The following is a 17,312-nucleotide window of genomic DNA, read 5'->3' as shown; positions in this document are numbered from 1 at the left end:
TTCTATTTAGGTACTAAAACAAGAGTCCGGATTTTCATCGGCACTCAGCACTGTTTGTGACGGCAGCTGCTAAGCGCGGCGCTCTGTGAAAAATCCGGTCTCGATGGCGGATGCTGAGCTCTTGCAAATTGACCCTGAGCTCTTTGGAAAGCCAGACACCTTTTTTATCTCATCCTCTTCTTCTTTGCACGGAGTCACCTGCAGAACAGACCTCACACCAGGGCCTTTCCAAGGATGGCACCACACAGTGCTAGGAGGTCAGAAATACAACTCAGTAAGGAGAAGGGCAGCTGGGCAACTGTTCCATAGTCAGGATTCTCAAGGTTGGCCGGAAGGTGGCCCCACTAGGAAGTCTCTGTCCAACATGCTGCAAGACTCCAGCAGTACCTATTACCCGTGGGCTCGGGAGGCATTAAGGTTGCATGCACACAGATCCATTCCAGGCCGTGTTGTCCGAACAAGGAAGCTTGGAGAAGGGACAAACAGCAGAATCCTGCAGCATGGCAATAAGAACCAGGCAGTCTCCAAGTGCTGGCCCATTTCCTCAGCATTCAGAGCCAACACAACTCAAGAAAGCCCCCAGGCAGTAATAGCTGGAGTTATTTATTTCATGGATTTCCAGGGCTTTCCATGGTTGCGGCTGCTAGGCGCTTTAATTAGAGAAAATTAAATGCAAAACAAAGAGCCTCAATCAAATGCTGCACACAAACGTGCCTTGCCCTGAAGGTCAGTGGGAAAGCCAGGTGCAGCCTGGGAAGGAACAGGCAGATGCAGCCATGCCACTGGCTCAATGCTCTGAAGCCCAAAGCGTGGCCTGCAGCCACCTAAGATGAAACCTGCAGTCAGTTCAGCTCCTTCTACTTGGATTCAGTTAGGAACACAGGATTTGCCACATTGCACCAGGCTGGGGTCCATCTTCTAGAGCAATCTCCTGTTTTCAACGGTATCCAATTCCACCTGCTTCATAGGCCATTGTGATCTTCTCGTTTGACCCTCCCCTGTAAACACAGGCCACAAGGTGGTGTCCAAAGCTACTGCTCAGCCTTTGAGCGGGATGGAAAAATAAAAGGCGGGTCTGGCTGGCTGAGATCCCACCCGAAGAGGAGTAAAATGGGGTCCTTGCTATAGAAAGGAGCAAGGGGGACAGAGCAGGTGCCAGGGAAAGAGGGGTGAGGCACTCAAAGTGCCTAGCCATGACACACACTGCAAGGGTCTCCTAAGAGCTGTAATTTCATTTGAGCCCCTGGCTGGTTTTCTTCCCTGCAGAGAGTGAATGCTCAACGTTGAGCTGTAGGGGCTGGGTTCCTCCCTCACGGTTCTCTCAAACACAGCCAGGCTCGCTTTCATGTGGATGCCAGCCATGGAAGAGGCCTAGAGAGTCTCCGCTCTCCCCTCCTCTGCTCCAGACAGCACAGGGAAAGCTGCCCCGTAGAGGAGATATGCCAACCTCCCTGAGGCACGATCCATAATTGTTCCTGCTCCTAAGACCTCCGATCAGAGGCCAGATGGACATTCTCCCCACACACACACCCCCACATGCCCTGGGGCTACACAGGTAAGTAAATCTAATTAAGTAGCTCAAAGCAGTCACGAATTCCCCCCACCAATTCTGGTTTTAGAGACTCAGGGAGGAGGCCTGCCGTATGACACTGCTGAGTCTGTTCCATCTCCCGGAACGTGCTGCCTTCAGGGGACATCTGTGGGCTTGGTTACTTGAACTCTGATTTAGCTACACTTAAGCCAGGGGTGCCATTTAAATAGGGGTGGGCAGTAGTGCTCCGTCCCCTCTCTGCGCGTCATACCAGGCAGGAGAACAGAGCAGGGGTAGCCCCAAGAAGAGCCCCTCATGCCAGGCAGAGCCAGGTGTCTTGGAACGTGCTGGGGGACAGGGCCTGCGACCTCTCTGCATAACCTGCCTGCCTGGGGTGGCCGCACTAACATGCAAGCACTGAACTGCAGGAAACGCACTTTAAGCATCAGCGTGGCCATTGTGTGGCAGCCCACCAAACCCAATGGGGATGGGCAGAGGGATAGTGCCCCAGGGTGCATGTGTGCAGAGAGGGGTGATGGCCTGAGGGCTGGGGCAGGGGGGAGTGCGCCTGTCGGCGTGCAGATGGATGGTACCCCAGGGGTTACTGGGGGAGGGGAAGGGATGGTGCTCGGGGAACTTGGAGGGGGCATGTACATGCAGAGGGATGGTGCCATGGGGTGTGGGGTTGTGTGCATGCAGAGGGATGGTATTCCTGTATGTGCCAGAAGGCCAAGAGGGATGGTGCCAAGGGGCTATGTGCGCAGAGGAATGGTTCCCTGGGTGAGGTGCATAAAGGGAATTGGTGGAGTGTTTTTTTGACTTGCTAATTAGCTTTAGCCATCACACTGCTAGCATCAGCCATGGACATCATTTCCAAACAGGGGATGGGGCACTCTGTCAGCTTAACGCCTGGTGTTTCTGTTCTCTCCTTACCTAAACAAGTTGGTGAGCAGAGAAAGAGCTTAATGCTATTTAGTGCTTCAAAGACAAGCCCTTCCCCGGGAAAAAATATTCCTTGTTTTATATCCTTAACTATCCTTCCCCTTCACTCTACACCCTGAGGGCAGATATCTTGGAGTCATCTCAACCGCAAACTCTCTTTTCCCTCACTACCACCACTCACAAGCTGTAATTCTAAAATGGTAGTTACCCAGTTTCCCCCTGAGCCTCAGTTTGAAGAAGGTATAGGCTGGGATGCGATTGGCCCAGTCTGTAGTTTAAAAGGTTGGTTTTGGAGTCTTTCCTAAGCCCTGGGGAAGAGAAGAAAAGTCACCGGCCCCTGCTTTGACCCTCCTCCAATTGGGAACACGCTGCATCCCTATTTGGGATAGGTACTTAAGCACATGCTTTAACCTGAGCAAGGTCAACAGATCTCAAACACAAGCTGGAAGTCAAACGTGTGCTCAGGTGCTTTCCTGAATCAAGGCCTCAATGAACTGACGAAACAACCGGCCTGCCTCGTGAGAGGCTGGCGTATATAAAACTCTGACTGACTAAGAGGATACACCAGGCTACTATGCAGGACGGTACATTTTCTGTACATTGGGTAAGTTTCACCAGAAAGGTTGCCAAAAACAACTAAAACTTTCAACAGTTTGTCCAGATGGAAATGGACATTGGGAACTTGTTACAGGTTTCCTGGGCCTTCCCCTCCATCAGCTGTTGCCTGTTTGTGCTGTGTTAGTAATTTTGTTGTAGGAAACCTACATGAAACCCACAAATACTCCCAAAATAGACTGATGTTTTTTACATTTTATCCTTAGCTTCCAGGGGCCTAAGCACCCTCGGGGCTGCTGCTGCAAGATGCCTCCCCCGGACTGAAATCGGAACCGGCACCCTGACTTAAGCAGTTCCTCTATGGAATCATAGAATCATAGAATATCAGGGTTGGAAGGGACCTCAGTAGGTCATCTAGTCCAACCCCCTGCTCAAAAGCAGGACCCATCCCCAATTAAATCATCCCAGGCAGGGCTTTGTCAAGCCTGACCTTAAAAACTTCTAAGGAAGGAGATTCCACCACCTCCCTAGGCAATGCATTCCAGTGTTTCACCACCCTCCTAGTGAAAAAGTTTTTCCTAATATCCAACCTAAACCTCCCCCACTGCAACTTGAGACCATTACTCCTTGTCCTGTCCTCTTCCACCACTGAGAATAGTCTAGAACCATCCTCTCTGGAACCACCTCTCAGGTAGTTGAAAGCAGCTATCAAATCCCCCCTCATTCTTCTCTTCCGCAGACTAAACAATCCCAGTTCCCTCAGCCTCTCCTCATAAGTCATGTGTTCCAGACCCCTAATAATTTTTGTTGCCCTTCGCTGGATTCTTTCCAATTTATCCACATCCTTCTTGTAGTGTGGGGCCCAAACTGGACACAGTACTCCAGATGAGGCCTCACCAATGTCGAATAGAGGGGGACGATCACGTCCCTCGATCTGCTCGCTATGCCCCTACTTATACATCCCAAAATGCCACTGGCCTTCTTGGCAACAAGGGCACACTGCTGACTCATATCCAGCTTCTCATCCACTGTCACCTCTAGGTCCTTTTCCGCAGAACTGCTGCCTAGCCATTCGGTCCCTAGTCTGTAGCTGTGCATTGGGTTCTTCCGTCCTAAGTGCAGGACCCTGCACTTATCCTTATTGAACCTCATCAGATTTCTTTTGGCCCAATCCTCCAATTTGTCTAGGTCCCTCTGTATCCTATCCCTGCCCTCCAGCGTATCTACCACTCCTCCCAGTTTAGTATCATCAGCAAATTTGCTGAGAGTGCAATCCACACCATCCTCCAGATCATTTATGAAGATATTGAACAAAACCGGCCCCAGGACCGACCCCTGGGGCACTCCACTTGACACCGGCTGCCAACTAGACATGGAGCCATTGATCACTACCCGTTGAGCCCGACAATCTAGCCCAACTTTCTACCCACCTTATAGTGCATTCATCCAGCCCATACTTCTTTAACTTGCTGACAAGAATACTGTGGGAGACCGTGTCAAAAGCTTTGCTAAAGTCAAGAAACAATACATCCACTGCTTTCCCTTCATCCACAGAACCAGTAATCTCATCATAGAAGGCGATTAAATTAGTCAGGCATGACCTTCCCTTGGTGAATCCATGCTGACTGTTCCTGATCACTTTCCTCTCATGTAAGTGCTTCAGGATTGATTCTTTGAGGACCTGCTCCATGATTTTTCCGGGGACTGAAGTGAGGCTGACTGGCCTGTAGTTCCCAGGATCCTCCTTCTTCCCTTTTTTAAAGATTGGCACTACATTAGCCTTTTTCCAGTCATCCGGGACTTCCCCCGTTCGCCACGAGTTTTCAAAGATAATGTCCAATGGCTCTGCAATCACAGCCGCCAGTTCCTTTAGCACTCTCGGATGCAACTCATCCGGCCCCATGGACTTGTGCACGTCCAGCTTTTCTAAATAGTCCCTAACCACCTCTTTCTCCACAGAGGGCTGGCCATCTATTCCTCATGTTGTGATGCCCAGCGCAGCAGTCTGGGAGCTGACCTTGTTCGTGAAGACAGAGGCAAAAAAAGCATTGAGTACATTAGCTTTTTCCACATCCTCTGTCACTAGGTTGCCTCCCTCATTCATTAAGGGGCCCACACTTTCCTTGGCTTTCTTCTTGTTGCCAACATACCTGAAGAAACCCTTCTTGTTACTCTTGACATCTCTCGCTAGCTGCGGCTCCAGGTGCGATTTGGCCCTCCTGATTTCATTCCGAGCAATATTTTTATACTCTTCCCTGGTCATATGTCCAACCTTCCACTTCTTGCTGAAGTGCTTGAATGGAAGTTTTGTGCATTCTAGATTTGTAATTTTATGGTGTTTTCTGGCTACCCAAACCTGCTTTCTGGTTTCTGACAGGCACTTGACCACCACCCAGCACTAAAACACCCAGGAAGATAGGGGGGGGAAAGCTTATAAAAGCAGAGAGGCATGAGTCAGAGAAAACTGCACCATCGCATCCCTCTCTCATTTCTGACGCTGCTGGCAGGGGTGTGCGGGGGGGCGGGAGAGAATTCAGCAAACCACCTCCCAGGTAGTTCTCCACCATCACTGCCACCTCGCAGTCAGCCCAGTGCCTCCTGCAGCAGAGAGAGGCTGCAACAGTTGCTAACACTTGGGTCTTAACCACTGTTCACCAAGGGGGGGCCCCCATGATGAAAGACCGCACAGCTTCCACTAATCCAAACATCCCTGATGAAATCGCCCTGGTATTAGACTGCGTGCTGTGCACCAGAACCAAAGATCTGCAGGCAAGAAAATCAGAGTGTTGCCTTTTAATTAATCCCCGATGAAGCAGTAAGAATGATGAAGGAATAAGCTTCCAAGGCATCAAAGGCAACGGGAAGTCACCCCGATAAGAGAGACCTCTTTCAAGCCCTACATCTGATGTGCACAAACCAAGCCCACCTTGACCATGGCGCTCCACTGCCCTGCAGTTTGCACAGTCATTTGCACCAGTGCAAAGCGAGAGTGAACCACGAGCAAATCAGCATGGGAGCCTTTCACCCTGGGTGAGTCCACCCGGCATTGGAGAACCGAATCCCTTGATCTTAATGGAGCAACGCGCAGGATTGATTTGGCCCATCGCTAAATCCCTCTTTGACTTGGATAACGGGCATCCAGCATTCTGCTCTGGAGACTCCTGGGTAACACTGAGGAGCTAAAGACCTTTCCTAGTCAAGCACTTCTTTGCAGCTCTGATAGGGCTTCAACGCTCCCAAGTTTCAGCCTGCGCTTGGCACATTCCCATAATGTCACGTGCTGGGCAAGGAGCTCTGATACTTATTTTTCCTGACCTATCAAAGGGAACACAGACATCGACAGGCCCTCCCTGCCCCACCCCTTAATTTGCATTCAGAGGGATGCCCTGCCCATGCAAACAGGATTACTCACGCAGTCCTATCTTCGCCAAGTGCAGGCGGTTCACCCAGGAGATCTTGCTCAGTGGGTTTGGGGTGATGAAGACCACCATGAAGCTGATGGGGCGGCCAGACCTGCAGCAGGAGGACGATGGAGGCTAGAATTTAGCTCCATTCTGATCTGACTGAAAGGCATTAATGGACCCAGGTGCCTAGTACCACCCCAGCCCTTGAGTAGCTAACTTCTGTGCCAAAGGGCACTTCACCCACCACAGAAGTGCAACCACCCCTGCACAGACAGGCAGTAGCTGTTTAATAGGGCACACGGGGGCCATAGAGAAAAGGGTAGGGCTGGAAATGCACTGACCATGCGGCGGGCAGGCCGGGAGTTTACATACGACATTATTGAGACAGGGAGATCATCCTGTTGTGGTTTCAGTTTACTACGGTCATAGGACTCATCTTTGCAGCTATTAGAGTCACTTACATTGTATATCACCAGACATGGCCTGCCGCTGTCCCAGGAGTCACAGCCAGGGGCTGCCTGGGGGTGCGCAGAGCGGTTCCTGCCCGGCACTGACCTGCTGAGCCAGCTGCTAGTTCTTGGGCCATGACCTCCATGCCCGGCAGAGCACAGGGCCTGGAGAGGCTTTACAGGCTATGCCCTGACCTGGCAGAGCCTGAGCTGTTAGACTGAGGAACTGCATCTCAGCGAGAACGGAGGAGGGGACCAGTAATTGCTGCATTTGTCTCAGCCAGCCGCCCTTCTCTCCGGACTAGATATAAGAGGATCCACAAGGGGAGGGAGGAAAAAGGAGCCAAGGTTCATCAGAAGCATATTGGGCCAGATCCTCAGCCAGTGTAAAGCAGTGCAGCACCACAGTATGCTGATTTCCACCAGCTCAGGATCCACCATGAATCTTCTTAGTGTCTCCCCAAAATCAGGGCATAATCCCAGGGTGGGGTGGTCCGTTGAGGAGGACATTCCTCCTTCCACCCCACCCCAAATTAACTGGGGGCTGGGAGGGGGTTTACACTTTCCTCCAAAGCACCTGGCATTGAACCAGTTGTTTGTTCTGGTACGTCCGGCCAGGCTGGGACAAGACAAGACTCGAGCTGCCCTGGCAACGGATGTGTACAGGACACTAGGTATAAGTGAGACCTTATTACATGCTGGCATAGGCTTCCGTTACCTGAGACACGTACACCTGGACTGATCAAAGCATCGGAACACGCTGTAGCATACAATTCTGCATGGGCCTACCAGGAGACCGGTTAGAACGGCCCAATAGGCCTTTGCCCTCCGATTCTGTCTCCATGCTCAGAGGGATGCAGCAGGAAATGTCCCGCCCGTGGGATCTAAGAGCAGACTTACTTGTCTGTCTTCCCTGGAAGCAGGAGACGGAGGCGGCACTTGTTGGCCGAGTGGATCTCCTCCTCCTTCACTCTCATCATCCTCTGCAGGGCCAGGCACCAATCCTGGGCCACAGTCATGTTCAGATTCTGGAAGCAAGAGAGAAAAGGAAACCCCTAAGATGCAGGTATCAGAGCGTGGCAGAGAGGGCCAGGCAGGAGCCCAAGAGTTACCATCAAATTGCACCCAAAGGCCCACCCAGGAACAGCAAAGAGCAGGGCTCTGGACTAGCATGGGCACCCACGCTGCCAAGGGTGGAGAACCAAGTCCATCAGGAAGTTGGTATGTCTGGAGGTTCCTGGGGAAGCCAATGGCCATCCACTGTAGGACATCCACAGAGCAAGGATCTGCCTGCCTCCCCAGCTAAAGAGCCAGCATAGCAACGTTGGTGTAGGGGCTTGGGAGGGGTACGTAGTGAGGAGGGATGGTTGCTTTAGAAGTAAGACAGCGGCAGAAACCTCATTCAGTGCCATTTTCTGCCCTGCTCCAAGGTTATGTTCTTTGTCGTTTGGACCACTAACTTGGCTTCCCCCAGCCTTGGTCCTGGCTAGTTATGTCCAAGTCACAAACCAGCTTGTGGTTCGCTGACCACAGGGGAAATAGCTCCATTTCTTTCGTAAATCCCATTCCCAACTGACCAGACACCTGCTGGCAGGAATCTGCTTGGAGAGACAGAGCTGACACTGACTGAAGGGGAACTGCCTGGCCATTACCTGGTAGGTGCCATGGAGGGTACTGATGAGAAGGGTTATCTGCTCCACCACAGCCAGATCCTTCTGCAAATCTTGGAGCTCCTGGAAGAGCCGTGGAGGGCCCAGGTACACCTTATCTTGGGAGGAAAGCAATGCATTAGCAGGCAGAGAGGCTTGGTGGGTTTGTCAGCTGACCTTCCACTTTGGAAGACGTGGCTTCAAATCCCAACTCGGTTCACAAGGGGAAGTAAGTTTGCATTCGCCCATCGTACAGACTGTCCCGGAACAGAAGAGCAGCGGGTGCTAGAATTCAGGACTGGAGTACGTTAGCACGGCCGCACGGGGAAAACTTGCGCAGACCCTGCCAGTGCTACCCAGCCCTGGCTTTCCCAAGTGCCAAAATGCACTCGTGCTCTGAGCGGGGATTCCATGGAGCCCTTTTGCCATCACCACTCTGTGTCTTCTTCACAGCCAACCTCACAGGGCAGCATAGTCCTAAGTGCGGGGCTGCCTTTCAGACACCCCGTGGATTTTAAGGGCAGAAGGAACAATGAGGTGTCCAGGAACCCAAGTAGCAAAGGGCTCCGATTTCTGGCCCCTTGCTCTCAGGGGACACAAGCAACTTCCAAAACGTGTTTACTGCTTACAGAAGTTTCTACATCTTCCGTTTCAATGCTCCCCACAGAGGAAGTCCCCTCTAGCCAGCAAACCAAAACAAAAAGGCACGGGCAACGTTTGTTAAGCCATCAGAAAAACATCGCTGCAGAGGCCCAGCCAGCAACGGGCCTGGAGTCATTCCGGTGTTAGCCCTCACGTGACCGAGGAGTCGCGGGCTCGGCCAAGCTCTAACGAGCACCGAGGCAGGGGCCAGGTCTCTTGGTTCAGGAAAGACTCGATTCTTCCCCTTCCATCCCACAGGGGGTGCTGGCTAGAGTGGACGCTGCTCAGTTCGCTCACGGAGGAGAGCAGCTGAGCATTGATGGGGTGCTGCCACCCGGGGTGTGGGGATCCCGAAGCAATGGGGTGGGAGGGAAGGGAAGGGCTGGGGAACCCCTCCTTTTGGGTCAATGGTATGAAGAAGAAGGCACCACGCTCTACCGCAACACCATGGCGCTTCCCAGTCAAATTCCCAGAATGACCCAGCTTGCACAGCAATGCCCTAATCACCCACCGCCACCACTGGAGTGAACCTGGGGCCAGGGGGCGGAACCGGGAGGCGGTGTGCACTGACGATCCCACAACGGAAATATGGCTGGCGCGCATCTGGGGGGCCGACGCGAGGATGGGACCCGGAGGGGCTGGAGCAGCCGCTGTGGGGCCCAGGATTGGGCCAGGGATCAGATAGGAACTGCTGCACCACCGAGTCTCCGCAGATCCCCTCACTCCCCCTCCTATCCCTTCCCTCCTCTCCTCCCACCTCGCCCACTTGAACCTTTTGCACTAAAAACAGGGCTCTGCCACTGGAGCTGCAGGAGTAACTCCACTGGCTGGTAACAGTAGTAGACTCTTATCCTCAGCAAAGCAGCCACTGACTAGAGGAAGACAGAGCACACTAAGCCAGTGTGCTGTACCCCCACCTCCGAGCGGATACTCACTGGACGACTGGCTGGCTGAAGCATGTTTTTTGGCTCCCGCGTTCTGGATGACCACGTTGTCTTTGTCGTATGTGCTGTTCTCCTGCCCAACTTCTACCACCTGCACCTGCGGGAGGGCAGTGTTCCATTTCACGACATACTTGGGGCCCAAAGGGACGAGACTGCTGATTTCCAGCTGGCCTCTGTGGAGAGGGAGAGTCTGTTATTCCCTAAAAAAGCGTCACTTACACTCCACCAACGTCCCCATCCCCAGCCAGGCCAGAACCCTGCGGCACCAAGAGGGAAGAGTCAGGTCATGCTAGGAGAACACCTCTAGACCAGAAAAATGCAGAAACATTTGCAAGCCCAGCTCCCTCTCCCTTGCTTAAAAACTTGCATTCCACACCCTGCACCAGCATATCCACCATAATCTGCACCCCCAACACATGGGGCAAAAAGACAAGACCACGTGCTGAGCCTACCTTGTACTCACGGGCCTGGAAAGAGAGAAGATTAACAAAGGTCATTACCACAAGTGCATGCAAGTCCTCCACTTCTCTCCCTTCCCTGGGTGTTGCAGCCACTATTTTCTACCCTCTGCTCTCAAGAGAGAGACCTGATCTAGTAGTTCTGGAAAGCAGGAAGTCCCGAGTTCAAATCCTGCCTCTGACACCATCTGTATTCTTAGGCAAATCCCTTAGGGCAAAGTGTTCTGATTCAGGGATGGAAATGCACATTCAGGCAACTGAAAGGGGCACTCAGCACCTTTGGAAATCAGGCTAGTCATAGAATGATAGAAGATTAGGGCTGGAAGTCCCAGTCCTTCCCCGTGCACTGAGGCAGGACCAAGTAAAACTAGACCATCCCAGACAGGGGTTTGCCCAATCTGTTCTTAAAGACCTCCAGTGATGGGGATCCCACAGCCTCCCTAGGTAACCTGTTCCAGTGCTTAACTCTCCTTCGAGCGGGAAAATACTTTCCCACTATCAAACCTGAATCTCCCTTGCTGCAAAAAGTAATAAAATAAAATAAGCCGATTACTTCTCGTGCTACCCTCGGTGGACAATGAACTACTGACCACTGTTCCTGACAACAGTAAAGGGTTGTTATCATGTTTCCCCTTCAGTCTTCTTTTCTCAAGACTAAACACATCCAATTATTTTAACTTCTCCCACGTCATGTTCTCTAAACCTTTCAGTTGCTCTCCTCTGGTCTCTCTCTAACATGTTAACTTCTATGTGGGACCCAAAACAGAGGCCTCACCAGCGCTGAACAGAGCGGACCAATGTCTTCTTTAAGTGCCTAACCTCCAACATCCACACTGAAAAGTTTTAGCCTTAAATCTTTACTCCAGTCTATTATGATGCACTACAGGGCTTCAGTCACCGCATTCTCTTAACCCAAGGAACTCGACCCAGAGGCTGTAACAATGACGGGTAAAATGAGATTGGGATAGAAATTATGGTTGCTGGGGACCCAGGGCAGCACTCTGCAGTAAGAGGATACACGGGGATCCAGGCTAGACAAGCTACACAGCATAACTGCAGGCAGACAGGGCAGGGCTGTAGGTGATCCCAGTTTGCAGCAGTGACTGGCCATTTACTGAGCCATCTTCACTGGTTAGAACACCTACACGTTTATAGCCACATAATGGAGCTTTTCTGCAGCAGCTCTTGGGTAACTTGCCAATGCTGGGGAAGTGCAATCAAAGGCATATTTTAAAGTCAAATGGCTCCTAATGTATCACTGGTATAACTGTCGAAGCCAATGGGATTACACCAGGGATCCATTTGACCCAAGGTTGCTAGAACGACTGCAAAGAAAAATGTCAAATCCCAGCAGAGATGCCAGGGTTTTCCTGGAGACAAAACGGAGACGGCACTTTATAAAGGTCAGCCTGCATCTTTTCAGTTGGATTTCATTGCGTGGAGCCTTGATACTGTATCTCTGTAGCTTCCTCCAGGGCTGCAGGGACAACATTTACGACGGGCTCTGGGAGGAAATGAACGCTGCCAACGTACTTGAAGTTGATGTTGGCGCACACCAGCATGTCATTCAGCAGGAACACCTTGCGCTCCTTCGATTTGATCAGCTGGCCACGGTCCCCATAAACCGTCTCCGTCAGGGTCTCGCAAAGCAGCAGCTGGTGCTGCCCTGAATTCAGCAGCTGCAGAGGAAAAAGAGCAAGGAGGTCCTTTATTAGAGGAGCAGGGAGATTAGCTAGGATGTTCCCCTATCACGTGCGTAGGCATCACTGCCCCCTGCTGAATGGAATCAGAACTGCTCAGCTCTATGTCATAGGCCCTATATTGCTAACAGCTATTGGGGTTTCTCTTTTAGCTCAAGGGGCCTGGGCTTCCCGAGCAGGAGGATCCGAGTTCTGCCATGCAGTTCAGAGCGGGCCCGGTGCACAAAGCAGAGACAGCAGCCCTAACGGATTCATTACGGTAATGATTTGCTCCTGTACAGAGATTCATCCGATAGGACTCCACAGCATAACAGCAATGGCATACTGAGCTACAACCCAGCAGACCCGGCCCAGGGGCCACCTCAGAACTTTGTTCCTCAGTTCCAGAGTCTCTGAGCCCAGCTGCAGGAGGGGAAAAGGAGGACGGTGCTAACGACTGAGGGTAGATCTACGCTACGTTTTAAAACCCGTGGCAGCAAGTCTCTGAGCCCCCCAGTCCCCGCTTTGCGGTATCAGTCCCTTTGCTTTCATTTCCTCTGCAGAGCAGAGTGTGCCTTCGCTCACCCCGCAGCGCTGCCCAGTCACATGAGGTTCTGCAAACGCCTTGCCCTGGCTATTTCGAAATCCCGGGGACTGAGTTTCAGTCTCTCTTCTCTCAAGGAGTAAACACTAGGGGGCAGGGAGTGGGAATTTCCACCCAACGCTCTTTGATTTCGTGTAAACCAGAGACTCTCAGAGAAATAACGCAGCTTCTGGATGGTTAACGATGGCAGTTAGCCTGGCCGAGAGTCACACCGACTTATGGCATACACCCCCTTCTCCCATCTGAGAAACAGGAGACCAGCCATCCACCTGGGCTGCCCCCCGTGGCCTCTGAGCTGCGTCAGCCATCTGCAGTCACCTCGCCACGGACCAGCCTGTGCCGTGTGAGAGTAGGCAGGAGAGCCCCATTGCCAGCCAGGTAGTTAGCAGGGTAACAGCCCTGTTTTCAGGGACTGCCTTGTTGCTTTGACCCGTCTTTTGTAAGCCCCACCTGACAGGAGCCTGCTGAGATAGGAAAACTCGCAGGTCAGCCAAGGAGATGGGGGCGCTGCAGGGAACTCCCCATGGCCCCTCAGGTGAGCTACATTGTGCTGGCATCCTGCCCCCTCCATGGAGGTACACCTGTCCCCCGCCCCCAACATGTAGAGTCCAATCTATTAGGGAGGAGGGGGTTGCTTAGCTGAGGGAGACAGCCGGCTCCCTCTCCTCACTCTCTTCCCACGCATACTAAGCCCAAATGCTCCCCCGCTTTGCACTCTGAACTGCCGCTCAGCCTAGCTGGGCTGTCACTGCACTTAGCCAGCTCAGACGAACCTCTGTGCCGGGCACCGGTGCATTGCCCCTGCCTCCCATTCAATGCCTAGCAGCACTTGAAATGGCAAGGCTGGGTACCGGAGCAGCCCAAGTGCTCACACAGGTGAGAGTCTGCACAGCTGGCTAAGGAGCCGCGAACCCAGGCCTTGGCTGGGCTAGACTGGCTGGGCGAGCTGGTAACAGCAGCCTGAAAAGCGAGAGTTTATCAGACGTCACAGACAGCCCATCCCCAAGTCTTGATGCATTCAAGGTGCTCTCAAATCAGAGCTTTCACTTTGAATAAGACACAGCCTCCATCCCTTCCTTTGGCAGGGAGCGTGCCCAGGCAGACTGCCTGGTTACTGTGCCCAGGCTTCCTGGCAGAAGCCCCCTTGCAGACAGCCAGGCAGATGCCAGCCAGCCAAGAAAGTTTGAGATGGATTTTAAACAGAGACGAGCACGAGCTACAGAGTTCAGCTCCGGAGCAAGAGAGCGAGGTCAAATCAGAGGGATTCGAGTATGGGTCCAGCTCAGTCAACACCATTCAGGCTCCAGAGATCTGTTCAAGAGCCAACACTCAGGGCCAGAAGCCACAGGCTGGCCACACCATCCTCCTGGTTACCTTGCCAGCCCTGAGAAGTGGAGCTGAGCAGATAAAGGACAAAGCCACGTCCAACTTGCCAAGAGTAGCGTGAAGGCCAGCAAATGGGGCCATTAGAACAGAGGACAAAGGGGTGGTGGAGTCTGCAGAGCACTCACTGTTGCATCCTGCCCTGCCCCTCTCCAGGATGCTTCTGAAGCTCCTGGGCTCACACCCGCAGCACAGAGACTTAGTGTAACTAACGGTTCCATTGCAGAGGGCAGGCTTATGGGGGTGAAACGACAAATAGTGAGCGACTTCAGCAGGCAGCCACGGGAAGGATGTTGGGTGAAGGCAGGGGGAGGATCCAGGAAGGAAGACGTTTTGGTCCTAGCACTGTAAGCTGGAGGACAGCACCACGGATCACCAGAGAAAGAAATTGGGAATTCTTCTGGCCAAGGGACACTTCAGCCACAACCCAGTCTAGTAGATTGTCTTTTCCACACCATGGTTGTACGCAGAATCCTCTCTGGGGGCCTCAGATATTCAGTCCAGGCTTTCTCTCTCCCCATTACCCCAACTGAATGGGCAGAGAAGATTCACAGGGACCACTGTGATCATCTCCGGACCAGTGCCTTCCTGCCTGGCACCAGCAAAGATGCTGTTAGTAAGTAGCTGCACACACCTGGCTACAGCCGGAGCAGGTAGATTCCTAAATTAGGGAGAGTTTTGTGCCCTGCCAGAAATGGATTCCAAACAAACATGTGGGGAGAGGAGAAAACCACCCCTTTCCATCCACCCTCTGCAATAGGCTACACCTGGGAGTGGGGGTTCCTAAGCTATTCACGTACACACACTGTCATCTAGTGGGCAGAGCCGAGAAGGGGAATTTCCCAAGCAGAGCAATTGCTTCCCCGACACTGAGCCCCACCCTGCAGACCCATCACTCAGGCGCTCAAGCCCCCACCTTGTTAAGGCTGCTGCGGTCGCTGACGCTCCTGATCAGCTGCTGGATCTCAGCAATCTGGTCGGCCACTCGCTTCTGCTCGTTGAGTTTCTCCGCCAGCGTCTCCAGCTCGGTGAGGGCAAGCTGGAGCGACAGCCTGTCCGGGTGGCCTGTCGGGGTGTTCTTCAGCATATCCTGGGGTGAAAGAGGGAGGGAGGAAAAATCAAGTCACCAGGGAAGGAGATCATCCCCTGGCAGGCCAAGCTGTGGACCGGAGGGAGCCCCTGATGGCACGGTGCTCAGATTTTCAGAGGTGCTGAGGAGCTGTCACCCCCAAGAAGCATTCCTGAAAAAAAACTGGATTTTAGACAGGCCTGGCCTGCGCAGAGATTTGGGGAGCAGCAGCCACCCAAGTCAAACGTGCTTGTGCGCACACATAGGGACACTTTCTGCAGCCGCCAGGGTGATCAATGCACCACAGACTATTCCCCAAGGCACAGTGTGCAGCCCCTGAATGCTCAGCTGCCCTGCCCAGGTCCCTTGCCTGGAGGTTTCCCGGGCACAGAGAAGTGGGAGGAAGAGGTGTTGATTTTGTTTCGTTCTCCCACCGTGCTGAACTCAGGGGCCCCAATGGCAGACCCTCTGCTGAGTGGGAGCTTGTGACACCCTGGCACCCCAATATTCGCCACTGTCGTGTCATTAGGATATGTTTTGTACAAAGTATGCCTTCTGTGGTATCATTCTAAGAGTCTTGATCCGCTAGACAGTCATATCTTGCTGGATGATACGTGCGATCGTCGTATGTGAAGTTACGAAGTTTGGCTTTGTGTGTGTTACTGAAACACGTGGTGAGGTTGAAAAAAACACCCACAAGCAGCCTTTCCGGTACAACAGTAAAAAGGCCAAACAATGTGAATGGTTTACTGAGGAAATGCACACAAGCACAAGATTACCCCAGAACTGTGGACAATAGAAACCTCTCAGAGGTAGCACTGCACAAAGGGAACCATTTGACCCAGATCATAGCAAAAAAGCTTTCCAGCAAGTGGGAAGAAGATATAGAAGGGGGAAATGACATCATGATGGTACCTCACTTTCCCCACAACAACATACCTGGAAACACCTGAGGAACAAAGACTGAACTGGGGGAAGTGATGGTCCCAGGCTAGAGGGATTTTTAGCCTGTGTATGAAAACCTGGGAAAGCCAAGGCAGCTTATGATTTAAGAATCTGCCAGCCTGTTTATCACTCAGGGTGAGAATTTGCTAATTCATATCCTACCCATCTAGTATGTTAGGATCAGTTTGCAGTTTTGTAGTTAATAAACTTGTTTTTGTTTTGTCTAAATGACTGTGGAAATCATACTTGGGGCAGAAAGCTGTTGCATATCTTCCTCTACATTGAGGGAGGGGGCGAATTTCATGAGCTTACACTGTACAGTTTCCTGTGCAGCGCAAGACAGTATAATTTTGGGTTTTCACTCCAGGGTGGGGTATGTGCCTTAGCCACTGGGAAGTGCCTTAGCTGAGCCTTCCCATCTCAGCATCTGTGTGAAGCAACAGCTGGGTGTGTCCCTACCTGTGTGAATGCTGGTGAAAGAGCAAGCTTGGAGAGCTTGGCAACTTGTCACAGCACCACAGTGTGAAAGGGAGCCCAGGCTGGTGGGTCAGGCGAGCTCAGTGGTACCTCAGTTGTAAGTGGCACTCTGGGGGGAACCCATCACAGAGCTCTTCTGTACACATCCAGACAATGGGAGCTGGCCAGCCTAGGCTAAACCCTGGGCAGGGGTGCCGGAACAAGGGAGGTAAGGCCCCATCGCTTTTGAAAGGAAATAAGGGTGAGAGACAGGGCCTCAGGGGCGGAGAGGAGCAAGCAGGGGGCGGGGCCTTGAGGGGATGGGACTATGGTTTGGGCGCCAGTGGCCCCCCCATGTTTACAGAGCTTCCGCCACTCCTGACCCTGGGAGTGGGTTTCAGATCGAATTTCTAGCAGGTCAAGGGACTCAGCAGATGTAAACCAACATCACTTCGCTGACTCCTGTGGAATTATCCCAGCTGAGGGGCTGATTCACAGACACCAGGCTGACTGTCTCCATCCTGCCAGCCCTGAGATCCAGCCCACTTCCCTGCCCGGCGGACCCATCCTATCGTCCCATTACCCCCCACCCCCCAGTAAGA

The 17,312-nt window shown here is 52.5% G+C and overlaps 1 protein-coding gene across 10 annotated transcripts in view; it reads right to left on the bottom strand.

Annotated features, from left to right (window-relative positions):
• Positions 1 to 17,312, bottom strand: part of ARHGEF10L (Rho guanine nucleotide exchange factor 10 like) — a 156,019-nt gene that overhangs the window by 56,144 nt on the left and 82,563 nt on the right. For 7 of the 10 annotated variants that reach the window (XM_048824695.2, XM_048824693.2, XM_048824700.2 and 4 more), the window contains 7 exons: positions 15,157 to 15,330; positions 12,108 to 12,253; positions 10,569 to 10,583; positions 10,108 to 10,289; positions 8,534 to 8,649; positions 7,782 to 7,909; positions 6,441 to 6,541 (listed from right to left, as the gene is read on the bottom strand). In XM_048824695.2, coding sequence (XP_048680652.2) covers positions 6,441 to 6,541; positions 7,782 to 7,909; positions 8,534 to 8,649; positions 10,108 to 10,289; positions 10,569 to 10,583; positions 12,108 to 12,253; positions 15,157 to 15,330 — 862 coding nt within the window. The remainder of the gene's footprint in view (positions 1 to 6,440; positions 6,542 to 7,781; positions 7,910 to 8,533; positions 8,650 to 10,107; positions 10,290 to 10,568; positions 10,584 to 12,107; positions 12,254 to 15,156; positions 15,331 to 17,312) is intronic. The other 3 variants (XM_048824694.2, XM_048824701.2, XM_075121173.1) reach the window with 1 other exon arrangement.

This window comes from Caretta caretta, chromosome 18 (assembly GCF_965140235.1).
Source record: "Caretta caretta isolate rCarCar2 chromosome 18, rCarCar1.hap1, whole genome shotgun sequence".
NCBI lineage: Eukaryota > Metazoa > Chordata > Testudines > Cheloniidae > Caretta > Caretta caretta.
The sequence above is the reverse complement of the archived record's forward strand: the minus strand, read 5'-3'. Positions and strand labels throughout refer to the sequence as shown.